Source organism: Exophiala mesophila (assembly GCF_000836275.1).
Source record: "Exophiala mesophila strain CBS 40295 unplaced genomic scaffold supercont1.5, whole genome shotgun sequence".
Lineage (NCBI taxonomy): Eukaryota > Fungi > Ascomycota > Eurotiomycetes > Chaetothyriales > Herpotrichiellaceae > Exophiala > Exophiala mesophila.
The window spans coordinates 687,863-711,274 of record NW_015622508.1 but is presented as its reverse complement, the minus strand read 5'-3'; the positions used below and the strand labels follow the sequence as shown (position 1 = coordinate 711,274).

Sequence of the window (23,412 nt, the reverse complement as noted above, 5' to 3'; positions counted from 1 at the left end):
CATTCCTATCATGCCTATCGTGCCCAGGAGAGAACGCCTAAAACGCGTAATCATCTTTGCCCAAAGACCCCTCCATAGATCTGTCCGGGGGTGATGCGGGGTACCCTACTCGCCCTCTCCAGGCACTTTGATCCCTAATCGGACATGAAAATAATCATACACGACCACAATTAGAGATTCTTGAGATATCACTGCACTGCGTCGCCAGCAATACTACCACAAAACCGCGTCGTTCACATCAATGACCAACATGTTGGACTGGATCGAGACTCCTCGCCTCTCATTATCATAGCTCTCGAACTTGTGCGCTCGCCGGCTAGGCCATGGCCTTTCCTCACCCACAAGGGCTTATGCCCACCGAAGTGGCCTTCCTCTGCGAGATGGAACAAGTTACCATCGTGCCTCGACAGCGGCTGGACCGATTGGATTTGCTAGGTGTAAGTGAAAGGACTCTATCAGATCCCTACGAGCCTCATTACCATAGATGACTGTGTGACTGATCCCAGTCTTCTCTTTTCGAATGTATAGGGACCAACCAATCCACTCATCCCACCTCAACGAAGCACTCTACCACTATGGCTTGCAGTTCTACTGAAACGACAGCGACGCGCCAACATTGTACCTCCACCGTGGCTACACACCGACAGTTTAACAGAGATCCTCGAAAACGAGACACGGCATTTCCCTACCACTTTCTCACCTGCACCTCCTATGCCTTCAACACGAGCATCCGATTTCGACGGCAAGGCATTTTACATTTCAGCGCCCTTCCAGGAATCATGTACTGTGAATACTGTCCCCACGGCTCTGCCATATCATTGGTTTGAAATGTCAGAGATGCTTCTCGACGCTGCTGCTGATGACGTCGCCGACCCCGATCGAGTGCGACAACTGCTTCGCGATATACGGGAAGTGCGTCTGGCTAAGATGAGGAAGGGCGTCCAAGTCCTGACTGGTGAAGGCGAGGGGACTCGCTTAGACGGTGTCGGCGCCATGGAGGTGTCTGAGTCCAGGGGTTTTATTACTGGTGTCATGGACGGCTTGCGCAAGATTGATGCCAGTAGAGAGCAAGCCAGACGTGATCGTGACGAAGAAGAGAGGGATAATCGCAGATACAACGATGTAGATGACGAGGATGACGATATGACTTGAGAGAATTTGGTCCTACACCACACTACACTACCTGGAATCTCATCCGTCGTGGCTTCATGCCATGCATGGAATGATGCTTTCGAATTGGGAGAGGGAAAATAAAAATTATATACCTGCTTGCACATCTGGACTGTCCGTGTTCCTGCTTTCCTACTTTACTTGTTCGCTCGCTCAAGTGTTTGCGCCGCGCAATGAACGCGAATGCCAGCCTTGAAGTCCATTGATCGCCAGGCTGTCATTGATTTAATTCAGAGGTGCAGGTTCCGAGGCCTGATCCTTTTCCTGCAGTTTCCTTCGCGCTGCGAGAATCATTTCCTCTCTTCGCTGTTGCAGCATCTTCTGTCTTGCCTCCTTGCTGCTGGCCCAGCCCGGCGGCGGATCCTCCTCCTCTCTCTCCTTGCCCTTTGAATTGATCTTGGCTTGAAGGTTATATCTCGAGATGAGATCCGGAGGAAGTGGAATAGTCGTCGAAGAAGATGTCGCTATTGATGCAGTGGCGGGCTCTGACGACGGCGCCGTAAACTGTGGCGGCGGCTGAAATGAAGGTGGGGCCTGTTGGCAGGAATCATCAGTAACCATCCGCAAGAGACATCTTTGCATCCCTGCTTCCACTGCTCATGTCTTACCGGGTCCAGCCCCCGTCCTGTCAACACTCGTTCTGTTGTGGCCTGTACACTGCCTCTATTCCGATGGAGATCCCACATAATGTCTCGCCGGCTGAGTTGTGGGAACATTTGAGCTATTTGATCGACTTGGGCTGGCGTGAATCGAAGTCCGTTGGTGCGTGACGATGATGCCGCCGATCTATCCCCTCCGGTCCGCGGCGCGGAGAAGAAATAGCGGTATATAAAAAAGCCTAGAACTGCGACGAAGGCTAGAGATGGTATTGATATCGTTGCTTCTTCCTCCATGGTCGAAGACATATCGTTTACTCCGCAATGCGCAGGCAAGATTCAGCCCGTCTTTGGTGGGTGGTAGCCTGGGGATAAGGCGGTGGAAGAGAGATAGCGGTCGGTCCAAGATAAATTCGGTTGCCTGGATTATATCGGCGCACGGGATCATGAGTATTGCAATGTTCAACTCATGGTTGTCATAATTAAATAGATTACAAGTTGATCAGAGTAACTTGAGACGACGTGGTTCCTAAATCCCGAGATCCCAACTGTCATTGCATGCAAATGATTGGCCCTAGTAATACGAGTCACCCACCGTAGTCACAATTCGCCGAAGTGCAGTTCTGTCTCGTCCGTCTGACTTTGAAGACATTGGTAAGTGTCTTTTCTCTATTCATGAACTCAAGTCCTGTATCTGCCGATATCTACTCCTCACTGGCAATCTAAGACTGTGTGTGTGTGTGTGCTATGTGGCTCTATTCATTGTCCAAAGGTCATCATCAACAGTGACTTTGAACTTCTTCCTTTATGTTTTAATCTCCCGGGTCCTTCCAGACCCTCTACCGTTTGAATTATTGGAGCTGCCCTTCACAGATAGGCATCCAGCTGCATATAGTTTCACACCATAGAAGGAATCTCACAGGATGTATGAGTAGGGATGCAATGTGGAATGACCTTCACAGAATTGATTCGCGGGCATTGACGCATCACGTCAACTTATCCCAACCAACCCAGCTTCGCGGCATTACTCTCCAGACCATGACTTCTCCACTCTTTAGGTCGCCAACTTTGAAGCTCTCCTCTCTGACCTTTGGCTTCTTACCCTTCTCCTCCTGCCGTCCTTGCTCCCACGCACGAATCTTCTTCTTCGTCCCATCCCAGTCAATTACCACAGCAACATGATCCGGCTTGCCGACATCCATGCTGTATTTGGCGTGCAAGCCCCCTTTGTGCCCGGCGAACTTGGCATTGCGGAAGGTCACAATGTCACCAGCTCGAATTTCATCAAACTGCTGTGTCGATGCATTGCCAAGATTAGCATAGACAAGCGCACCATATGCACGGGTGCCGATGGGCAGGAGTGCTGTCTTGTGAGGTCTAAGAAGCTCGAGAACAAAGGCATGGCCAGAGCCATCTGCAACTGCTGAACCTGCCAGACTGTTTGCAGCTCGGGCAATTTGGGCGCCGAATTGTGAAGACGCCGTTTCTAGTTGATCACGCCTGGGTGGAGGAGGGGGGCGTTCGTGGTTTTGTTCAAATACCACATGGCTTGGGTCGGCGCTGTCAAAGCTGGCATTGATGGTGGTGGAAGAATAGTCTATGTAGAGCACATAAACATCTTTCGAGATTGTGGACTTGCCACCACGCTTTGAATTCGATGATGTCTCGATTTCGTAGAGAACGTCTGTTCGGTTCTGCAATGATGGGGGAGGGAGGTTGTGTTGAGCCCACCATCCACTACTTTTTCCGAGATCAATATCACGGGCGATGTATCCCTGTTCACCAGTAGCGCGCGACTGGTCCATCGACCGCCGTGACACCGTAGCAGACCTTTTGACATCAAGTGATACCTTGTTGGCATCTGGCTGTCCTGGGGGTGCAAAGGAAGGGGGTGGCGGTGGAGGATAGTAATCTGGCTGCAGGTTGGGCGGTGGTGGAGCGCTTCTATCTGCTGGTGGAGGCGGCGGCGGATGAGAAGATGGAGCTTGTGATGGGGGCCCATAAAGATCTTCCTCTTCGACTTCTTCCTGAGGCGATTGCAGCATCTGAGTATACTGAGCCCTTGAAGCGCTTTGTGGAGGAGGATCGTATCGGTAAGGGTCGTAGTCCTCATCGTGGTTCTCGGGTAGCTTTGGGGGAGGCACCGGCGGTGGCGCTACCCGTGGAGCATCCAGAGATTTCCTTGATTTCGGTGCTGATGACGGAGGAGGTGGCGGCGGGAGGTCACGTGGGGCGGCGACTGGTGGTAGTGGAGGCACAGCACGAGTCGGGGCGTTTTTGGATGACTTCAAGGCGTCATCTGTAAGGACGCCATCTTCGAGGCTCGAGTCTCGGTTGTGTGCTTTCAGTGCGTCTTTGTGTTTTGCGCTTGAGGCGATATCGGTGTCATAGTCACCATCATATTCTGTGACCTCGTCTTCTTCGCTCTCCTCCTCTCCGGGGGCCTTGGTTGCAGCAAATCCTCGCGAATCAGAGGTAGAGCGCCGCACGGGAGGTTGCCCGGGAGGTGGCGGAGGAGGTGCTCTCGTCTGAGGTGAGGCGGGGCTTTGCGGAACCGGCGGCGGAGGCCGACTAGCCCGCTTATCTTCAGTAGGAGCGATCGTTTTCTCCGTGGTGTCCAAGGGCAGTGGTGCATCAGTTCTCTTGGGCGGCGGCGGGGCTCCTAGTGGTGGGCTTGTAGGTCCGTCTGCAAGAGGCGATTGAGGTGCTGAAGGAATGTCGGATTCCTTGTCATCTTCACTCTCATTTTCGCCTTCGGGGTAGGAAGCAACAGGTGTGGGCGGAACAGGGGGGGCGGAACGAGCTAGAGACTGTCAGCATGATTCGACAATGGACAGAACATCAAGGACGAGAAAAACTTACAAATTGGAGACTGAGGAGCCTGGGGGACTGGTCTTGACGCCGTGGGAGGAGGGGGTGGGACAGCTCTAGTATCGCGTGGTGGCGGAGGGGGGGCAGCTCGGTCTAGATGAGGTTAGTAGAAGCACTGGCATCGCGGCCAAACAGCAGACCTACCATGCGGAGTGGGAGGTGCAGCACGATCCGTTGAGCGTCTCTGCAATGGTTGCGAGATATAGTCATTGGTCTCGCCGGGAGCAACAGTCTCCTGAGGGGTTGGCCGTGCCGTCTCGTCCTGATCACTTTCATCGTTTGTGTCGTCTGGTCGCTTGATGGCTGCGGTGGCCATGCCAGGAAGCGCCATGATCCTAACTGGAGGAGCTCGCTCCTCGGTGTCTGCATGCTGATGACTTTCAGAGCTCAGCCGACCACTTTCAGCGGATGGCTTCTGTTTGCGAGCAGGGGGAGGTCCCATCCCTCCTGGTGGGCCAAACATGCCCATCATGCCCATGCCACCACTCATCTTGGCCATTCTCTCCCTCAGCTCTCTCCGTCGTCGAATTTCTGGGTCCTCATCTTCTTCTTCATCCTCTTCGTCCTCTTCTTCGGCATCGTCGCGTTGTTCTGGTTCAATTGACTTTTGTCTTGCAAGGCCGGTGTTAGACCTGTCGACACCTTTCGATTTGGGTCGTTCCTCCTCAGTTGAGGTTTCTTGCCCATCTTCCTCGTCGCCTGCCCCGGAGTCATCAGCATCATTAGTGTCGCTCACCAGTTCCCTGGAAGGTTGTGGCTGTGGTATTACGCTTTGAGCTGTGGATGTTCGACGAATTGGAGGCCCAGGTGGTGGTTCAGTATCATCTGGGACAGAATCGCCGGGAGTAGGGCCTGTAGCCTCGTTGGTCCCGACTTTGGACAGACCTGGTTCTGGTGCAGGAACATGCTCCACGTCATCAGCGGAGTCGACTCGCTTTTTGGGCGGTCGCTTGGGTTTCTCCTTCTTTTCAGAGTTCCTCGAAGCCTGCTCGAGCTGCTGCTTCTGTAGAGCGGCTATTCTGTCCTTTAAGCTTTGGGGTTTAGGTTCGTCTTCTGTTGGCTCGGCTCGACTCAGGGAAGAATCCTCTTTCTGTTCGGCTGGTTCTTGATCCTGCATCTGAGGATCCTCTTCACGGCGGTAGATTTTCTGAGGTTGTGGTTCTCTGGGGGGTGGAACATAGGCATTTCTGCTAGGTGGAGGAGCGACAAATGCTTTCTTAACAAAATTAGAGTTGGAACCCGCGCCGGACGGCTTATACGATGAAACAGGGGGAGCTGCCGGCTTGTTGAAGGCAGCTATTCGATCTTTAAAAGAGCTAGAAGATGGTTTCTCGGCCACTGGAGGAGGGGCCTTGCTGCCAGCTGGTTTGGCAGCAGCTGGAGGAGACTTGGGAACAGGAGCCGGGGCCTTAGCAGGGGCAAGTGGGGAGCTGGGAGGTTCTTCTTTAGCCGACTCGACAGAGGCATTTGTCGAGTCTGCTTTTTCTTCCTGGGGTTTTATGATAGAGGCTGCTTGGGAAGGAGGAGGTTGTGGTGCGGGGTGGTCTACGACGTCTTCTGTCGGTTCTGATGCAGGTGCTCGTTTGGGTGCTCGTGCTGGTCGAGTGGGAATAGTGGGTTCGTATTTCTCGACAAAGTTCCTGGGAAAGATGCCTTGCAGTTTCTCACCGGAAGCAGCATCATATTCGCCGGTATACCAGTCGGCGTCATCATCATCGGTGACGGTGATTATCTGACCGGTGGGAAAGCTGAGGTCGTCCGGTTCATCCGACTTGTAATCAAAGACAGCTTTGACTTTGAAGGGAGGGACAGACATACTGTCTGCTGAGATAATGGAAGGGGGATGGAGAGGCAGGTGGTGGTGGGTGGTGTAGCAATTAACAATCTCACTCGAAATTCGAGCGAGAAATGGTCGCACAGAGAGTGAGACTTAGCGCAGGCTCAGGCGCAGGCGGTGTTGTTGGTGGTGGAGGAGATGTGGTGGTGGTGGTTTGTGGCGCTAACAGTGGTAAGTGGATTGCTTTGTCTGGCCCAAGGCAGTCAAAATGACGGTTACGGTGACGCAGCACTCCGCGCCACTTTCGTCCTGTGCGGTTATTGGAGGGATTGGGGGCGATTAGGCACCTCAATACCAGCTACTTTAACTGAAGATCAACCAGCACTGCCAAGTCCCAGAGGATTCTTCCCACCTGCATGAACTGTGCCTTGACAGTTATTCGGTCCATAGAGAGCACTTATCTCGCCCCCTAGTGTAGGTATTTAGAGGGAGACAGGGACTGAATGTACCGCATAGTATTCACTCTTGTGGGCAACGGCCGCCGAGTCATCCGCGGGGCATGACATTTAATCACGTGACGCATCTTGAAACTTGCGTGGGGAAGGCGCTATGGGCGCGTGACTGGAGCGCTTTCCACTTGAATAGTGAGGGAAGGAAAGTCAAGTAATGACGGCAGTCACAGATTTCACAATTCCCAGTCAGAAATGTTGGCTTGAATCATCACCAGCCGCTTATTAGGCCGAAGTCTTTTCCTGGTCATGCAACTCCCGTTCATCGAGATCCAATAGATTGGTCTAGAATGACATAAAATATCGACCATGGCTGGAGCCAAATCCAAAGACGAAACTGACAGCCGCATACGAGCAGCCGCCCTAAAACAAGCTCACGATATCGAGGGCCGCAAAAGACTCAAGGCCAAGATCGCGGATTTAATTGTCGACGCCTACGATCTTCCTTCGAAGCCAGACGTTGATCCTGCACATCCCATCTCCGCAGATGCAACACTATTCAAGCAATGCCTGAGTTTATGGCAACCCTCGGATCTGGAAGATCTGATATATGAGCGAAACGTTGATGACAGATGTGGGTATGCTCTCTGTCCCAAGCCCAACCAAAAGGTTCAAGGTGGTGGTGTCAAAGTCTGGAATCGCAAAGGTGGCAAGGAGTTCAAACTCCTCGATAAAGCCGAATTAGAGAAATGGTGTTCAACAGCCTGCCAGGAACGAACCATGTTTGTGAGAGCTCAACTTGGCAACGAGCCTGCGTGGCTCCGTGATGTGAGTCCAGTTGACATTAAGCTTCTTGACGAAATGGGTCAGAATGAGAGCCTAGTCGATTCTCTCCAGGTATGTTCATACACTCGATTCCATTTTGCGCGACGACTGATCGCTCTCAGGCACTGTCAATGTCTCCTGGCGTGGACGACGGCATGGCGGAGAAATTACAAGCTCTGGCGCTCGAGCGAGGAGCATCATCGATTCCAGACGATAAGAAGCCCCTATCCATTGTTGAAAGAGAAAGCGGTGCTACTCCGGCAGCCCCATCACTTGGAAATAGTTCGAATCTGGTCGAGGGACACCGTCCTAAAAACGTTCGATTTCAACACTCGTGACTCTGCAAAGGCGCTGGAAGGACAATGTTGCAAGCGCAGTGTTCAGTATAGCTTCACGGTGCATGACGATAGCAATTGGCGCATCTCGGAGTTGGACCTCGCAACATTGTTTGGATATTCAAATTTTGATGATAATGCGGAGCTTTGTCACAGGTCATGTTTCAGAGACAATCAAGTTCTGCGCCTGATATCTGAATCGTAAATTCGCCTGCATTGCGCAGCTGGAGGGGCTGGGAAATTTGGAAAGCACAACAAAAAGGGCCAATCCTCAATAATCCAAGACCAATGTCAATCCTCATACACGACAGCTCCGTGTCGGGGTATAATATTATGTAGGTATTATTGACCAAATGCGAAGTACGCCCGTTCTAGCGGCTGTCTTTCTGATTCCCATGCCAACCAGTCACTTCGAGTGGTCGGGAGTAAACCCATGCTGTTGACCTTGTAGACTCCCAAGCCCAGAAGGAGGAATTGCATCAGGACATAGACCGCTTTAATGCCCAGCATCTGGCCGCGTGTTCCGGCGCTTTCGAATTTGGCAAAGGCTGTATTGGTTTGCGCAATGGCTTGGAGAGGGTTTTTAAACCTGAACCGATTAATAGCAAGCTGCTTCATCTCGTTGCATCCTACTTACAGCATAAACACCATCATGATGGAGAAAATTTGTAACGAATTGCCAGACATGTACCCCATAATGGCCTGCATGGGGAGTTGTTTTGCTGGTCCAAGGGCGATCTCCCAGGCTTTCTTTACTTTGAGAGTTTGTGTTTCCTCAGGCGTACGGCCTTTTCTTGCAGGAGCTTGTGATTTCTAGACACCGTCAGGTTTCATACTCAACAGTGAGATTCAATTCCACCAACCTGCTTTCCTGATACGGCCTTGGAACTGGTGTAGCCTGGAGGATCTGGGATGCTGGCAGCGTTCTTGGCTTTGGGGGGGATCCCTCTATTGAGATCAACGACCCATTTTGGAGGTGGATGGGCCATGACGGAGTGTGTGGGAGCTGTCGGGGGCAATGAGGTTGGTCTTCTGGTGGTAGTGATTGTCGTTGAAAGACATATCAATTGACATCAACGTGGTCGCAGTCTCCCGGCACGGAAAAAAGAGTAACTCCGAAAACGCCTTGGCCTCGAATGCTTAATCGTCGGCCGCTAACCATAAACTCCCCATTGACATCCCCCAAGTCGCGTAGAAAAGACGTCGTCCAGCCCCTTCTCAGGATCTTCGACAAGACTACTTGTTGATATCGATTCACCCATCCCTCCGAACTGTTCCAGGACTTCTGAACGGTGCCTGACCGACCAGACGAGATATCTACGTGCGTGCAGCAGACCCTTGTGGCGATTTTCGGCCGTCCACTGTTGGCCCCAAAGACACACCAAGGCCGAGGCTAGTATGAGTTCCTCCTGACACATTAACTTCCCCGACGGAGTTGGAACAGTCTACCGGCAGAGTCATCTCGTAATACCAACGCCAGAGGTCTGTAAATCTTCCAAATAAACGGCGATATGTCATCAGGCCAAGGAGATGCAAAACTGTTCGCACGGGTAAGCCAGACTTGCACCATCCCCAATCCGACCCTTGTTCCATGTTCATCCCCACGTGTCACGGCCAGAGTCTCACTTTCCGGAACGACGAGGCACTACATCGAATGTGTTTGCTGTTCAAAGGAAAGATGAAAATGATACGCGGGCCCCTAAGATGCATGGTGATGAAGATCCGACACTTCCCATGCTAGCGCAACCGCAGCAGGGGATCTGTCGATGTTCCGCCTGCAAATCATATCATCTACTTGTGTCGTTGGCGGAAGCAGGCCTCATCGAAACCCCTGATGAACTTGAAGCTCATACTGTCTTACAGGGCAAGGTTGCCGAGTTACGGCAGGAACTCGTTAATCCCACCAAGAAGGACAAGAATCATAATGCAAGGAAAAACGCCCTCAAGAAGATCGTCGCCAATATGACCATGAGCAACAATGATATGATCGCTCTTTTCCCCGACATCATTGCCTGTATGCAAATACCGAACTTGGAAATCAAGAAAATGTAGGTCGAGGAAGTTTTGGCCTACGAAGAACTTCGACTAACGAATCAAGGTCATTTTTATACTTGCAGCATTATGCCCGCATGAAGCCAGATATTGCTCTCCGGGCCTTGCCGGTCTTGCAGCAGGTGGCTAACCCCTACCTCATTAATCAGAAGATATCTAACAATTGCAGGATATGGACGACCCGAATCCTCTGATAAGGGCTCTTGCGTTGCGCACTGTGTCTTACGTCCACGTCCGCGAATTTGTCGAGGGCACTCTCACCCCTCTCAAGAGGTTGATGTCAGATCAAGATCCTTATGTCAGAAAGACAGCTGCCATCACAGTAGCCAAAGTCTACGACCATGACAAGCGACTGATTGAGGGATCAGATCTGATTGACCGGCTCAACCGTATGCTCAAGGATGACAATCCCACGGTTGTTGCTAGCGCTCTCTCTGCCCTGCAGGACATCTGGGAAAGAAGTGACAACATCAAACTCACCATCGACTATGCCAGCGCATCAAAGATTGTCTCAATCCTCCCAGATTGCAATGAATGGTCTCAGACCTATGTCCTGGAGGCTTTAATGTCTTACCTTCCACAAGATTCGGGCGATGCGCTGTTGCTCGCGGAAAGAATCGCCTCACGGCTCTCCCACTCGAATTCGGCCGTGGTGCTAACGTGTATCCGTGTCATAATGTATCTCATGAACTACATTTCGGATCAGAGAAAGATTGACGAGCTCTGCCGCAAGCTGTCGCCCCCTGTGGTCACACTCCTTGCAAAACCTCCCGAGATTCAGTACTTGGCGCTCAGAAACGCAATTCTCATCCTCCAGCAGAGACCCGAAGTATTGCAGAATGATATTCGAGTTTTCTTCTGCAAGTACAACGACCCCATCTATGTCAAAGTCACCAAGCTGGAACTGATATTCATGCTTGCCAACAAATCCAACATTTCTGTGGTGCTGAATGAGCTGAAGGAATATGCCACGGAGATTGACGTCCAATTTGTACGCAAGGCAGTGCGAGCAATTGGCAAATTGGCCATCAAAATCGAGCCCGCGGCGCGACAGTGCATTGACGCCCTCTTGGACTTGGTCAACGCCAAAATCCCCTACATTGTTCAAGAGGCGACGGTGGTTATCAAGAACATCTTTCGAAAATACCCCAACCAATACGAGTCCGTTATTTCTACTGTCATCGGCCAGATTGACGAACTCGATGAACCAGAAGCCAAAGCTGCCATTATCTGGATCATTGGAGAATATGCCGATCGTATCGACAACGCTGACTCGCTTCTCCAAGACTATCTGTCAACATTCCACGACGAGCCAAACGAAGTACAGCTTGCTCTTCTGACGGCGACAGTGAAGCTATTCCTTCACCGACCAACTAAGGGAGCCTCAATCGTGCCCCAGGTGTTGAAATGGTGCACAGAAGAAACAGACGATCCGGATCTACGGGACCGAGGTTACATGTACTGGCGTCTTCTCTCAGCAGACCCTGTTGCCGCGAAAAAGGTAGTCATGGGACTGAAACCACCCATTTCAGCCGAAAGCGAGAAGCTTGACCCTATCACATTAGAAGAGTTGTGCTTGGGAATCGGTACATTAGCAACCATCTACCTGAAGCCAGTACAGCAAGTCTTCCGCGCAGCTCGTCCCCGACGACTACAAGACTCACCAGCTCTCCAACGCAAGAAGGAAGACCTCAACAATGTTCTGGGATCACCTCTCAATCTCACCAAGCCTTTTCTCTTGGGCCCAACAACTCCTGGTGGGACGCCCGTGGGTGGACACCAGGCGGCCATTAATGCTGCAGATGACTACTTTAAAAATCTCAGTCTGAGCGAGAACAGTGGCGGTGATCTAGTAACAAGTCCAAGTGAGGGTCTGGCTGGGAACTCGTATGTTGTGAACCAAAGTGCACCACAACAGGTGATGCACCCGCAGGCTGGAGTTGGAAACAACAGTGACCTCTTATTGTGATTGAGATGCTAGATGGCGTGAAATCAGGTAGCGACTCAATGTAATGGTTTCGGCGATTTAAACGTTCCAGAATATACTCATATTGGAAATTGTGATAGTGAGGGTTCAGGAGATCAATTAATAGTCGTAATATCAGGTACTCCTAGAGTATGACAGCACGACTCGAGTGTGCCAGATTTACGTCACTTATTGACTCATGCACGTAAAAGTGGCATCAAGTGTCAAGTGATTTTAGCGGCCAACTTGAATTGCACCTGCAACTCAATGTGGGGGAAACACTCTCGTAATAAACTGCAAACTGCGGTTTAAGATGCAGTGAATCGGACTGGACACCTTACAATACATGCCTAATAGTCCAAAGGACGCCCCTCGACCCCTTCTGACCAACACCTACGGTCTTCCTGCGCCATGGTCTCCCTCTTAATTGGCGTTCTCTTGATCCAACTAGTCTGCCACATTGTGCAGACAGTCGGGGCCAAACCGATCAATGACCTGGTACGTACCTATATGTGAACAAGGATGAGGACGATGTTCTTCCTTGAGACAAACTATTGCACAGTATCAGCTGACATGTGTATGATTGTTTTGTGCTATAGTTATGGCAACTCTACTGTCGACTCCCAGTGGGGTCATCACAGGCAATTAAAGAACAGAACCGACTGCGGCGTGAAGTGGTACGGTTAAAACGCGAGATGAATGCCATTTCGGCGCAGGATGAGTTCTCGAAATGGGCGAAACTGCGCAGGCAGCATGATAAGGCGTTGGAAGAGCATGACAAGAAAGGTATGGAGATACCTATGGACAGGCAGGCAGGCCCAAGCCAGTCGGCCCATTGACCCAAACTCTGATCATTTGATCTGACGATTCAATTTCCTCTTACAGCCTCCTCCGTCTCCAGTTCTCGATCATCCTTTGACACCAAAGCATCGGCCGTGCGATGGACCTTGACCAATGGTCTGAGACTGGGCATTCAGTTCTGGCACGCAAAGACCCCGGTCTTTACCTGCCCTCGAGGCTGGTTTCCCTGGCCTGTCGAGTGGATTCTTGGATTCCCTCGATGTCCCTATGGAGGAGTCAGTATCAATGTCTGGAGCACAGCATGCGCGACTGTGATTGCTCTGACCTCGGAATTCATCTTCTACATCATACAGACGGTCTGGTCAACGGATCCAGTTGCGGCAGACAAGCAAAAGGTCAAGATACCGGCGGCGGGTGGTGAGAGTAAGAAGAGTAGTTAGTACATGGGCATGCGCGTGGGCGTGGGCGATCTGCAGTACAAATGGCAGAAGCAAGCATGAATGATAGACACTTGTGTGATTATTATGATTAAAGTCTCCTGCTATTCATGTTGGATGACGAAAGGTGCACGCCATCAACAGACAGAGATCTGGATTTTTCTGCATAGCAGCGTGGAAAAGAAGACCATGAGGTTCATCAGAATAAAACAATCGTTTTCGTCAATGACCAGCCGTGCTCATTTCGAGATCATGGAGGTCTAAGTGCTTGACTCTATTGATTGATGTGCTCATCATTTGAACGGCCATCTTGGTGCCACGAAGAAAAAAGGAGTCTGGTCCGTTCGACGGAACATCTGCGACAAGCCTGTATACCGACAAAGGTTGTTCAGGCACATCAGTCGCCGCTTTGCCATAAGCTACAGACCCAAAAGTAGATTGGTCTCCGCGTTTCAAGAATAAGCCCCGTCGAGTTACCCGATAAACAGAAACTCACAAGGAGATTCTGACCGAGTAATCGCATAACTATGTGCATGTGACGAATTGCGCAACCTCCAAGCCACTCTTGGACCCCCACAGGACACCATCTCTTCCGCCTCCAGTCATCCCTCGACGTCTCTTCATTGTAAGCATTCGTTGCCCGGACCCCAATCCCACAGTGTTGGTAGAACCTAGCCCGAAAGCCCAAGGAACAGACTCATATCATCATCCGTCCAGATACTGCCTCGACGTAGGAAAGAGATACTATGGACGCCGAGATGAAAAGGATGAGTACAAACGACGTCAAGGTCGAGGCTGACGAAGAGGAATGGGCCTTTTGAGGAAGAGGGGGAGGCGTGTGATCAGCCGCTGTGAATGTGCTTTTATGGCGGCGCCTTTCGGCAAGTCCTGATGATTCTTCCTGGAAGAGAAGAAGTCAGGTGGTCCGGGGACTTTCTCCCAAAGCTGGTCCAGTCAAGGAACCTGTGGTATGCAAGACATACTGTTCTCCCGTGAGAGAGAAGAGTCGCTTACTGTGCGTGAGCTTTGAATGCGATCCTTTGAACGCGGAGGACTGAAGGAGGAGAAGAGAGGAAACGCAGAAAGAAAAAGAGATGAAGTTGGAGACTGCGTGCCAGATTTGATGCCAAGACTGAACCATTCCTCATTAGGTGTCAAATCGAGTTGTCAGACGTTGTCATTCATGATCTTCTTCTCCGCTCACATGTCCGCCGCCCTTCCCTCCATTCCATGCTTTTTGACTTCAGTCCACCCCTCAACATCAGAGAACTAGAGAATCACCAGAGGACAAAGCTCTCAGACTCATCTTCCGCCCTTCGACACAAGTCCGAATTGACATCAATAAGGACTTTTCGCATTGTCGTTTCTTTAGCATGCGATCTGACTTGGTGTCCTTGCCTTAAGCTCTATCGTCAAGGATTCAATATCAAAAGATTCTTCACATCAGATACATACCATGCGGCCCTACAGGAGCGCACAGTCTCTGCTGGCTGGAGCTTCCAAAGCCACCAGAACAACATCAGCACATTGCTGTCGAAGGGAAATCAGCATTCTGAGCAACCCACTTCCAAGTATTCAGTCTTCCAACCCCCACAATAATCAGATCAACGCTCATCCAACATATTTACCAAACTGCGTTACTCGCGGCGCCAATCCACTATCCTCCGCGACACAACGCCGCCATGCATCATCATCAACCCCGTCAAGTGAATTGAGCAAGACGCCATTGAATGATTTGCATGTCAGTCTGAATGCCAAACTGGTCCCCTTCGCTGGCTTTGCCATGCCCTTGGACTATCCAGATCTTTCACATCGGGAATCCCATCTCTGGACTCGGGCCCACGCTTCTCTTTTTGACGTCTCACACATGGTTCAGCACAAGATGTCCGGCGAGCTTGCAGAAGAATTCCTTGCCACCATCACCCCGACAGCTATCAATGAGATCGAGAAGTACCATTCAAGCTTGTCTACCCTGCTGAATGAACAGGGTGGCATTGTCGACGACACCGTCATCACCCGTATCGGCAAGGACTCCTTCTACTTCGTGACTAACGCCGGCTGTCGTGAAACCGATCTGCCTTTCATCGAGGCTCAGCGTCAAGCTTTCCTCAAGTCGAAATCAGCCTCCGAAGACAAGATCGCTTGGCATGTGTTGGACAACCATGCACTTTTAGCCTTCCAAGGACCTGAAGCCGCATCTATTCTCCAGGCCCTAGTTTTCAACGACACCGAGGATGATACCCTTGATACCAACCTCGACACACTCTATTTCGGCACCTGCCGTTGGCTCCAGCTGACCCTCCCTGAAACTGCAACCAATACCCCATCTCTCCTCATCAGCCGTACAGGGTATACTGGCGAAGATGGCTTTGAGATTTCCATCCCTCCAGAGAATGGCAATGCCGCCGAATTGGCCATCTCAATTGCCAAAGCCCTGACTGCCGATTCATCCAAGGTGCGATGGGCCGGCCTCGGCGCCCGTGACTCCCTCCGCCTCGAAGCTGGAATGTGTCTGTACGGCCACGACATCAACGATACTATCACTCCTCCTGAAGCCGCTCTTGGGTGGATCGTTGGCAAGTCTCGTCGTGGCGACAACCCTAAACCACCTTACAACGGACATGAGAAGATCAACAAGCAACTCGCTTCTCCTAAGACCATGGGAGAACGTCGAGTAGGATTCCTGGTCGAAAAGGGTCCCGCCGCCCGAGAGGGCGCCGAGATCGTCGACATCGAGAACAACAACGAGGTCATCGGTCACATCACATCGGGAAGTCCAAGCCCGAGTATGGACGGCCAAAACATCGCCATGGGATATATCAAGAATGGATACCACAAAAGGGGAACCAAGGTCGGTCTCAAGGTTCGCAAGAACATCAGGAAAGCCGAGGTGGCTAAGATGCCCTTTGTCGAGAATAAGTTTTATCGCCCAGCTGCCTAGACTCCGGTATTGGGTTCGGGCAATCTATTGTCTAGGTAGGCATCTGTCTTCAACATGTAGGATGAATCGTGCGTTATAGTCAACACCAGTATATATCCCGCTAGGGATCGAAATCCTCGTCTCAGAGGTCTCATTACAATGAATGAATGAGTTGATTCACAAATTTACGAACGTATCTGAATCTTTCAGTGCATTGACGAGATCAAACTTGCATTTGAAGTTGTCACCGTCGCAGATTGTCGCTTGTAAGCACTCGCCGCAAATACTGCGCCACTCACCTCCAACGTGCCAGGTCCACGGCAACAATGACATGACACAAAATTGAATCATTTGAGTACTAGGTAGGCTCAATCCAAGAACAAAAAAAACCGAGAGCAGGCGGTCAAGAAAGCAGTCGAATCAGATTCAAACAAGGAATAGATTGTCGTAGAGAATTTGTGACCTGTCCGAATTTCATCCTCACTTGGATAACCTTAGCCAAAGCTATCCCAACTAGCTAGACCTTTACATACACACGGCCCAGCGACCTGGGTATTGGTCATTAAATCTCGTGCGGTTCCCTCTCGGATCAAACCCGTCAAGAGAAAGCACGGTGTGCCTGCTCCAGAGACTCTAGCGCATCTTCGGCGAATTGATTCGTATCCGGCGTCCTAGAGCGTTGACATAATTGACCGGCTGTAGCATCAGCTTGAGCTTCACGCTGGCCCCAGACGATACCCAAGACCCAGTTGCCACATGTTCTATGGCTGGGACTGCTCCGAGTACAGTTGTCAAAAGCCCAGCTCCACCGGCGCCGAGACGTCATATCCGAAATACACATGTATCTGGATCATTCAGAGCATCTTTGATTGATTGTCCAAGGGACAACGCAACGAGCCCCGAGTTGAAGGGTAGGATGACGTTGCCAGCGAACCATGCTGCTTAGGTAGATAGGCCACAACCCCAAACTCGATCCGAATATCCAGGATCTTCATCATCTGCGTCAGCAAGGTCGTTTATCGGATAGGCGATGGGGGGAATGAATCGCCAAGCCAGCCATAAACTCGGGGGGGGTGCGGCGGGCTTCATGCAGCGAGCGAGTACAGAGGCTGTGTCCAGCGATCAGCAAGTCGACGCTGGCAGGCTGGCGGGCTGCTGGCGGGCGCCGTCCGTCTCGGGATATGGCGCTACTCGGCCCCCCAGATCCACTCGCCGACCTCCACGCGAGCGTAGCTCTAGGGCTAGCCAAGCGCCTCAACACCGCCAAATTTGACGACCGACGTGAATGAATGTAGACGCAGGATGTGATCAATGTCGAGAAAGACCAGGTCTGGGATGGGAAGGCGAGTGTCAAAAAGGTGCTTCTGTCACTTACATTGACATGTGGCCCATAAAAAGGCGACGACGACCTCACAAACAAGGCGTGAGTGCCAAGGATTGAGGTGATGAAAGGATGAGTGATGGGTGATGGGGAGATGGTGATGGATTTTTTCTACCTATCCGATTTCTACCGTCCGGTAAACAAGAAGATTGACACTGGGCTTACCTGCAAAGCATGATGATGCATGTTGTTTGAAGCCACACATGGCCCCCCGTCACGGTCCTTTGTCCGAGGCTTTTCCCAGAAGAATGTGATTTATGCATGTCTTGGGAGTGGGAAACAAGCCTGAATGGCGTCGCTTAGGCTGCATCGACTTTTGACGGCTAGCCTTGTGCATCAATTTCTTCCCAAGCAGAAAATATGGTGCCTATGGTGCCACTAGCGATGATCGTCACGCGGTGACGGTGATGAGGCCCCTCGGGCCCTCGGGGGGCACCCATGCCTTCCTTACCAGCCCCTCCATCCCTCTCTCATCTGCTGCAGGTGGCGTGAGGGAGGGTATTGTGCTCAAGATGGAGTGTGTGTTAGAAATCCTTTCCCGCCAAGGGCGGTGAGTCCGTGACAGTTCTGGTCTGAACCAGACGCGACGCCTGTAATTAACCCATTTCCAGGATCCCTGGCTCCAGGGACGGTTGCCCATGTGAGTATGGTTGGCATGGTCCCTGATACAAGGCAAACAAACATTGCCATCATCTAGGTTGAATTTCATTGGCTGTATAGGCACACCTCGAGCCAACTGGCAGAAGTGGATATAGACTTTCGCTCCCAGCCGCTGCCTGGGAAGGGCCGAAGCTAGTTGGATCACTACTTGAGATGCAGACTCATAACAAAGCTTGCCTGATAGAGACAGAAAATTCGGGCTTTGTTCTGATCCTGGCTTCGCATCCGTCTACGACACGACGTGAGATTGGCTAGAAATGGAAGCTGTTCGCAAGAATGAAGCCGGTCAGAAGAAGAAAACAAAGAGTACCGGGGTATGACGCCCTGGAGCTGACTCGCATCAAGACCTGTCAAAAAGATCCAAGTTGTTGGCATGCCCAAACCGACATGTGAGAGCAAAAGACCCCATGTCCAAAAGTTCTAGGCAGCCTTTGGGCCCCATGGCCCACCTCGTGTGCCTCGCATCCTTTGTAGGCTCGACCTACCCCTCCATCACTGACCCTGCGGCCCTTGAACCAATCTAAGGTCTAGGTGTTGCATCAAACCCCTTGTCATTCACGCGACAACTGCTCTACCGGCTGCATGATGAAGATCTTCGGCCCGCTCATGTTGTAGTTGACTTTTCGGTCTCGCAAAGCCAAAAAGGTTAGTTTCCGCTTCATCACAGGACGAGCCATACGAACTACCACGCCGTTCCAATCGAGAACCTAGCCAGCTCAGCAAAAGGCAACTAGCTCATGACGCGTCGGAAGAGAGAGGGTTGTGAATTGCGGATGACATGACTGAGGCTGCCTTCATGCACACTGTCCTTCACGTCCATAGAACTCGTCCTCCATTTGAGGCTCTGTGCATTGGGTCAACAGAAAAACATCTGTGCCCGAGCACATTAGTTCATCCGTCAATAAGCGTGTTTCAAGGGATCCTGGTGTGCCAATCTCAATGAGTGGGACCCCGTTTACAGCTGCTTCCGTAGTTCAAGGTTGTTAGTTTCTGCTGAAGTCACGACAAGTGCTTTGATATACTAAGACTGTTCGTACTATCCTGAGTCGATAATTCGTAGGAAATCTGGGGACACAGAGGTCGGCTGTAATGAAAGTATTGTTTGGTATCCGTAGCACCAATGCACCTTGTTTCCATCTTCCATGAAAACGCCATCTTGAAGCAATGCACTTTTGCTCGTCTACCTTTCCGATGCTGGCGCCTTCATCCATGCTCGATGTTCCCAACTCCCTTTGGCAATGATCTAATTATGTCGCATTAGTCGCAATCTGGAGACAAATCCATGGTGCAGTGGGCTTGGTAGCTGGTGGCGGTGGTCTTGTCTGTCACAGAACTCCTGTTCCGTCAATATTTTCCCCTTCCTGAAATGCTGCGTCCTGAATGCATATACGCCTGATTGTTGTCTCCTAACATGATTGGGTTCTGCGCCGTGCACCTTGCACCGTCAAAATGGACCGGGGGTATCTCAGGAAACTCCTAAACGATCGTTTGAATGAAATGTAAGAAAATCGTCGTATCACGGGGGTAGTTAAATTGAAAGAGATGACTTCAGTACTGCTTTCACGTATCTGACAATGACTCCCAATTTAGGCCTTGAACCTTGAATTGGTCTTGTCGCTCAGGGCGAGTAGTGGGAACCATGGAAAGCTTGTCAGGATGAGGCGCATAAAAGTTTCGAGTATGACATCAATGAGAGATCGGTGAGGCCAGCAGTGTTGTCCGCGAACTGAGCGCCATGCTGATACCGCAAATAGTCTTCCTTTTCTGCATCGTCTTCATCCTCTTCATAACTTCTCTTGCGGCTGGCATCTGTGTGATTCATGTTGAACAGGATGCCATCACTAGCGTCAGAGAGTGGAGTCAAGGCAGAGTGTTCTGATGAGAAGGTGCCAGATGACTTGGCTGTGTGAGAATCAGAAAGAACAAGCTCGGCTTCTGTGAGGCTCGTAATCATGTCGCTTGGAGATGCCTCGTGAGTGGGTGAATAAACTGCCTTTGCAGCTTGTCGATATCCTCTGTTCCCATAAGAGTCGCTTGCGCCATGTCGGTGGCTGTTTTGATGCCAATCCGTACTAGAATGATGTCCATAGTGATGTACCGGGATCGAGGACTGAGAGCTGTCTCCGGACCCGTTGCCACGGTCGGGGTCCATGCTCGTCTGACTATCTCGCCGTTGAGTGTCTTTGTAGTGGCCAGGCGAGCGCCCGCGCACTACAACCGGCTCAGATTCTCTGGTGGCGATGAGCACCCAGTCCTCGGTTCCGGACGTTCGGCCAATATCGGCAGACAGTTCAACCACGACCTGGAAATACTGTTGTTGGGCGCGACGCTTTCCGTTGTTGGCCGTTGCCCTCTGGAACTGGATTCTTTCAAAGGTATGATTGGCAGGAGGTCCATTCGAACTGGAATCATAACCTCCATATGGGCCCAGAACAGAAGAAGTGATCTGAGATGAGCTTGGATACATGGAGCCTGTTCCCGGATACAAACCGCCTGAGGACATGGACGCATGTACTGATGGAGAGACCGGATGACGGCCTGGAACAGATTCTGTTGCTTTATCTCGTTTGGGCGTATGTTGAACCAGGCCTCGCGCTTCACTCTCCCCATTGCTCTGTGCAGCTGTTCTTGCCGAGATCGAAACGGCAAATTGATGAATCAACTCTCGTTGTGACAGCTTTTCAAGGTAGTACGGCCCTTCTGCGAATTGTCCTTTCAGGGCAAAGGAGCAGTGAACGGTGAAGTAATTGCGACGGTAGCAAGTCCATTTCCTTTCCACCTGAAAGAATCCTTTCTGGATGCTAGCAGATATCTCGGGCAACAAATGATGGCTATGGCCACCGAGAATATTGTGCAAAACAGTGGTGTCACCAAAGGCTGGACCTTCAATTCTGTTTCCCGGTGATACCTCGGGGAAAGGAACGCCAACGTTGTGGCTGGCATATGAGGGCTCACCCATTGAGAAAGTCTGGCTGATGCCGCTGCGATGATAGCCAGCAGGTGAATATCTGTTAGACTGTGCATGTTGGAATAATCCAGAGCTTATGGGCTGTCCTGACGAGTGATAAGAATGACTCAACCTGTCCACCACAGGTCTGGTGAGTAGTCCTCCGATACTACTTGCCGTGTTGTACCCAAGGGGAGGTGACAAAGGGTGAGGGGGACTGTGTCACTTTGTTAGTCTGAAGAGAATACCCGGGGGGTCGTCTTGACACTAGCAATATACTGACAATCGAGAGCGGTCCATGCTGGTCATCGATGGTCCTGGCCAGTTGGACGAGAGAACCGAAGGAGGTGCGCTTGAATAATGGTCTGCAGCACCTGCATTGCTGGTCAATGGTTTTGGGAGCGTTGTCGAGTAGTGAAGGGTCGACGATGGGTGGCCGCTCGCACCTCCCGACCCTGTCGTAGAATCGGGAGGGCTCAGGAGTAGTTGAGAATTAGAATGAAATCTGTCCAAGCATCTCATGGATCAGCAACCTGGGGGTTCGAGAACGATTACATGGTAGCTTTCGTGAGACCCGCCAGTGCAACTTGAAGAAGGGCAAGGACCAAGGACAGCTTAATGATACTGGGGTTGTGGGAAGAAAGTGCAACCAAGACTACACCAGAGACATTGGCTCTTTTGTAGCGGATCAGGCAGGGCGGCGGATGCCCAACCTCGTGGCTACATGGCATTTTACCAACTAGGTCCGAACCATGGCGGTTTCTTAGTGGACCCGGTAGAGGACTCTCCAAGCCGACCAAGTAGGTGGAGGGACGGGTACTTACGGTGTAGTCTCATTCAGCAGGGAGGTGCCATTGAAATCCAGAGTCGAGTTCGCTGGCAACGCTACTCCTGTGGCCGACCCGCCATTCGCCAGCGAGGTCTGTGGTCTCCTGCTGGAGTAAGAATAGTCATTGGCAGAATAGGAGGAATTTGAAAATGGCCGGTCCTGGCTGCCCAGGTATTTGGATTCGGAAGAGAGGGAGAAGTTGAATGGAGGCTGCTGCTGGAGCAAAGCTGGGAGTAAAAGTCAGTAGCCAGTAGCAGCGGAGAAAGAAACAGGTTTGGAGGGCGGATTTGATAAACCACAAGGAGAAGGATGGCACAAGGCCGTGCATTTCGGCTGGCCAGGACCTGTCTCGTTCACAATTGCCAGTTGAACATAAATTTGGCAGTCCGAAGTAACACGAGCGGGGCATCATCCTGGTCAGCCAAACGGAGGTGGCAACCACGGCGCGAGCAAGCCGCGCTCTACCTCTGGACTTGGTACTGCCATCTGCAAATTGCGGGTGAGAAGCTCGATGCCAGATTGCCGAGGGTCCGGGCAGTTCTGGCTGCTGTGAAAGCGAACTCGTCCGGGCAACGGGGGCAATGCATGGTGTTGTGCAGAAGGACTATTGAGCAAATACATACTGGGATCCATTTTGTCGCTCAACACGGCACCTAGCTGAGCGCGGACAAGGCTGAATCAGGACAGGTTGGGTTCGTCCGGGGGCGTGGTCGGGCAGCCCAATAGAAGACTCGTCGGTTTCGAGTCTTCGTCCTTACTCGTTCGTGCTGGCCGTTTGCCCGGGGCCTAAGCGCCAGAGCGTTCGGTTGTGAGCGGCCTTGATGGAAAACCCCGGGGTTGCAAAGGCTGCAGCGTCTGGTGCCCTGCAGATGAAGCACCAATTGTGTCGGTCCTTTGAAGAGATTGCTGCTCTACACAATCGTTGAATTATAATATCCTGATTGTAGTCAGCAAAGTAACACTGGAGCTGTAAGATTGAAAAAGTGCTCAATCGCAACCTTGACTGATCACAACTTCTAGAGGGACAGTACGGTGAGGGCTTACACTTTCAGAGACTCCTGTGTTGGATGACTCTTCGGGCCTGAAGTGAAAGTCTGTTAGTCCATGCCAGCAAAGTATGCTAGGTGAATGCTCGACTAGTTCCTTTGGCCATAGTCGGTATCTGCGTTCTCTTTCTTCAAACAGTTGACTCGAATTGGAAGGCACATACCGCCGTCAGGGCTAGAAGGTCGCGCAGTTTTCCTACCCCAATCCACTGAGCTCCAAGTCTTGTCTTGTATGCAACGAAGACAGGTTGTCGGAGCAAGTGACTCGGATTTCCTGGTGGCGTGGGTGCTGATGGAGCGGTGGAAGTGAACAGCCTGGAGCGCTTGCTCCTGTGGATGGAGCCAAGGGT

General features: G+C 51.4%; 9 protein-coding genes across 9 annotated transcripts; 5 read left to right on the top strand and 4 right to left on the bottom strand.

Annotated features, from left to right (window-relative positions):
* PV10_07047 (uncharacterized protein) lies at positions 1–1,279 on the top strand. The gene is made up of 2 exons (XM_016371904.1): positions 1–437; positions 529–1,279. The coding sequence occupies exons 1-2, from the start codon at positions 324–326 to the stop codon at positions 1,150–1,152; spliced, it is 738 nt and encodes a 245-aa protein (XP_016221236.1). The 5' UTR covers positions 1–323; the 3' UTR covers positions 1,153–1,279.
* PV10_07046 (uncharacterized protein) lies at positions 1,184–2,245 on the bottom strand. The gene is made up of 2 exons (XM_016371903.1): positions 1,779–2,245; positions 1,184–1,704 (listed from the first exon to the last, which is right to left on the bottom strand). Exons 1-2 carry the CDS (start codon positions 2,073–2,075, stop codon positions 1,396–1,398), a joined length of 606 nt encoding a protein of 201 aa, XP_016221235.1. The 5' UTR covers positions 2,076–2,245; the 3' UTR covers positions 1,184–1,395.
* Positions 2,246–2,426: 181 nt separating this feature from the next.
* PV10_07045 (uncharacterized protein) lies at positions 2,427–6,781 on the bottom strand. The gene is made up of 3 exons (XM_016371902.1): positions 4,782–6,781; positions 4,629–4,730; positions 2,427–4,569 (listed from the first exon to the last, which is right to left on the bottom strand). Exons 1-3 carry the CDS (start codon positions 6,451–6,453, stop codon positions 2,753–2,755), a joined length of 3,591 nt encoding a protein of 1,196 aa, XP_016221234.1. The 5' UTR covers positions 6,454–6,781; the 3' UTR covers positions 2,427–2,752.
* Positions 6,782–7,073: 292 nt separating this feature from the next.
* On the top strand, positions 7,074–8,398 carry PV10_07044 (uncharacterized protein). The gene is made up of 2 exons (XM_016371901.1): positions 7,074–7,760; positions 7,811–8,398. Exons 1-2 carry the CDS (start codon positions 7,233–7,235, stop codon positions 8,024–8,026), a joined length of 744 nt encoding a protein of 247 aa, XP_016221233.1. The 5' UTR covers positions 7,074–7,232; the 3' UTR covers positions 8,027–8,398.
* On the bottom strand, positions 8,169–9,074 carry PV10_07043 (uncharacterized protein). The gene is made up of 3 exons (XM_016371900.1): positions 8,887–9,074; positions 8,661–8,836; positions 8,169–8,612 (listed from the first exon to the last, which is right to left on the bottom strand). The coding sequence occupies exons 1-3, from the start codon at positions 9,010–9,012 to the stop codon at positions 8,366–8,368; spliced, it is 549 nt and encodes a 182-aa protein (XP_016221232.1). The 5' UTR covers positions 9,013–9,074; the 3' UTR covers positions 8,169–8,365.
* A 144-nt stretch (positions 9,075–9,218) lies between these two features.
* PV10_07042 (uncharacterized protein) lies at positions 9,219–12,153 on the top strand. The gene is made up of 4 exons (XM_016371899.1): positions 9,219–9,573; positions 9,887–10,071; positions 10,122–10,197; positions 10,245–12,153. The coding sequence occupies exons 1-4, from the start codon at positions 9,535–9,537 to the stop codon at positions 12,042–12,044; spliced, it is 2,100 nt and encodes a 699-aa protein (XP_016221231.1). The 5' UTR covers positions 9,219–9,534; the 3' UTR covers positions 12,045–12,153.
* Positions 12,154–12,304: 151 nt separating this feature from the next.
* On the top strand, positions 12,305–13,452 carry PV10_07041 (uncharacterized protein). The gene is made up of 3 exons (XM_016371898.1): positions 12,305–12,539; positions 12,641–12,827; positions 12,927–13,452. Exons 1-3 carry the CDS (start codon positions 12,453–12,455, stop codon positions 13,280–13,282), a joined length of 630 nt encoding a protein of 209 aa, XP_016221230.1. The 5' UTR covers positions 12,305–12,452; the 3' UTR covers positions 13,283–13,452.
* Positions 13,453–14,532: 1,080 nt separating this feature from the next.
* Positions 14,533–16,388, top strand: PV10_07040 (glycine cleavage system T protein). The gene has a single exon (XM_016371897.1). The coding sequence runs from the start codon at positions 14,736–14,738 to the stop codon at positions 16,218–16,220; it is 1,485 nt and encodes a 494-aa protein (XP_016221229.1). The 5' UTR covers positions 14,533–14,735; the 3' UTR covers positions 16,221–16,388.
* A 3,367-nt stretch (positions 16,389–19,755) lies between these two features.
* Positions 19,756–21,591, bottom strand: PV10_07039 (uncharacterized protein). Its single transcript, XM_016371896.1, has 2 exons — positions 21,471–21,591; positions 19,756–21,404 (listed from the first exon to the last, which is right to left on the bottom strand). The coding sequence occupies exons 1-2, from the start codon at positions 21,494–21,496 to the stop codon at positions 19,892–19,894; spliced, it is 1,539 nt and encodes a 512-aa protein (XP_016221228.1). The 5' UTR covers positions 21,497–21,591; the 3' UTR covers positions 19,756–19,891.
* Between the last annotated feature and the right edge of the window lie 1,821 nt (positions 21,592–23,412).

Bases quoted from the DNA above. Each gene is read 5' to 3' on its own strand.
- PV10_07047 (XM_016371904.1), top strand. From the start codon at position 324: ATGGCCTTTCCTCACCCACAAGGGCTTATGCCCACCGAAGTGGCCTTC. The intron at 438-528 runs GTAAGTGAAAGG...TCGAATGTATAG, and splicing joins ACCGATTGGATTTGCTAGGT to GGACCAACCAATCCACTCAT.
- PV10_07046 (XM_016371903.1), bottom strand. From the start codon at position 2,075: ATGTCTTCGACCATGGAGGAAGAAGCAACGATATCAATACCATCTCTA. The intron at 1,705-1,778 runs GTAAGACATGAG...TCCTGCCAACAG, and splicing joins CAGGACGGGGGCTGGACCCG to GCCCCACCTTCATTTCAGCC.
- PV10_07045 (XM_016371902.1), bottom strand. From the start codon at position 6,453: ATGTCTGTCCCTCCCTTCAAAGTCAAAGCTGTCTTTGATTACAAGTCG. The intron at 4,731-4,781 runs GTAGGTCTGCTG...AACCTCATCTAG, and splicing joins TGCACCTCCCACTCCGCATG to ACCGAGCTGCCCCCCCTCCG. The intron at 4,570-4,628 runs GTAAGTTTTTCT...GACAGTCTCTAG, and splicing joins GGCTCCTCAGTCTCCAATTT to CTCGTTCCGCCCCCCCTGTT.
- PV10_07044 (XM_016371901.1), top strand. From the start codon at position 7,233: ATGGCTGGAGCCAAATCCAAAGACGAAACTGACAGCCGCATACGAGCA. The intron at 7,761-7,810 runs GTATGTTCATAC...GATCGCTCTCAG, and splicing joins GCCTAGTCGATTCTCTCCAG to GCACTGTCAATGTCTCCTGG.
- PV10_07043 (XM_016371900.1), bottom strand. From the start codon at position 9,012: ATGGCCCATCCACCTCCAAAATGGGTCGTTGATCTCAATAGAGGGATC. The intron at 8,837-8,886 runs GTTGGTGGAATT...GACGGTGTCTAG, and splicing joins AGGCCGTATCAGGAAAGCAG to AAATCACAAGCTCCTGCAAG. The intron at 8,613-8,660 runs GTAAGTAGGATG...TAATCGGTTCAG, and splicing joins ATCATGATGGTGTTTATGCT to GTTTAAAAACCCTCTCCAAG.
- PV10_07042 (XM_016371899.1), top strand. From the start codon at position 9,535: ATGTCATCAGGCCAAGGAGATGCAAAACTGTTCGCACGG. The intron at 9,574-9,886 runs GTAAGCCAGACT...ACTGTCTTACAG, and splicing joins ATGCAAAACTGTTCGCACGG to GGCAAGGTTGCCGAGTTACG. The intron at 10,072-10,121 runs GTAGGTCGAGGA...TAACGAATCAAG, and splicing joins AACTTGGAAATCAAGAAAAT to GTCATTTTTATACTTGCAGC.
- PV10_07041 (XM_016371898.1), top strand. From the start codon at position 12,453: ATGGTCTCCCTCTTAATTGGCGTTCTCTTGATCCAACTAGTCTGCCAC. The intron at 12,540-12,640 runs GTACGTACCTAT...TTTGTGCTATAG, and splicing joins CCAAACCGATCAATGACCTG to TTATGGCAACTCTACTGTCG. The intron at 12,828-12,926 runs GTATGGAGATAC...TTCCTCTTACAG, and splicing joins GGAAGAGCATGACAAGAAAG to CCTCCTCCGTCTCCAGTTCT.
- PV10_07040 (XM_016371897.1), top strand. From the start codon at position 14,736: ATGCGGCCCTACAGGAGCGCACAGTCTCTGCTGGCTGGAGCTTCCAAA.
- PV10_07039 (XM_016371896.1), bottom strand. From the start codon at position 21,496: ATGACCAGCATGGACCGCTCTCGATT. The intron at 21,405-21,470 runs GTCAGTATATTG...AAAGTGACACAG, and splicing joins AGCATGGACCGCTCTCGATT to TCCCCCTCACCCTTTGTCAC.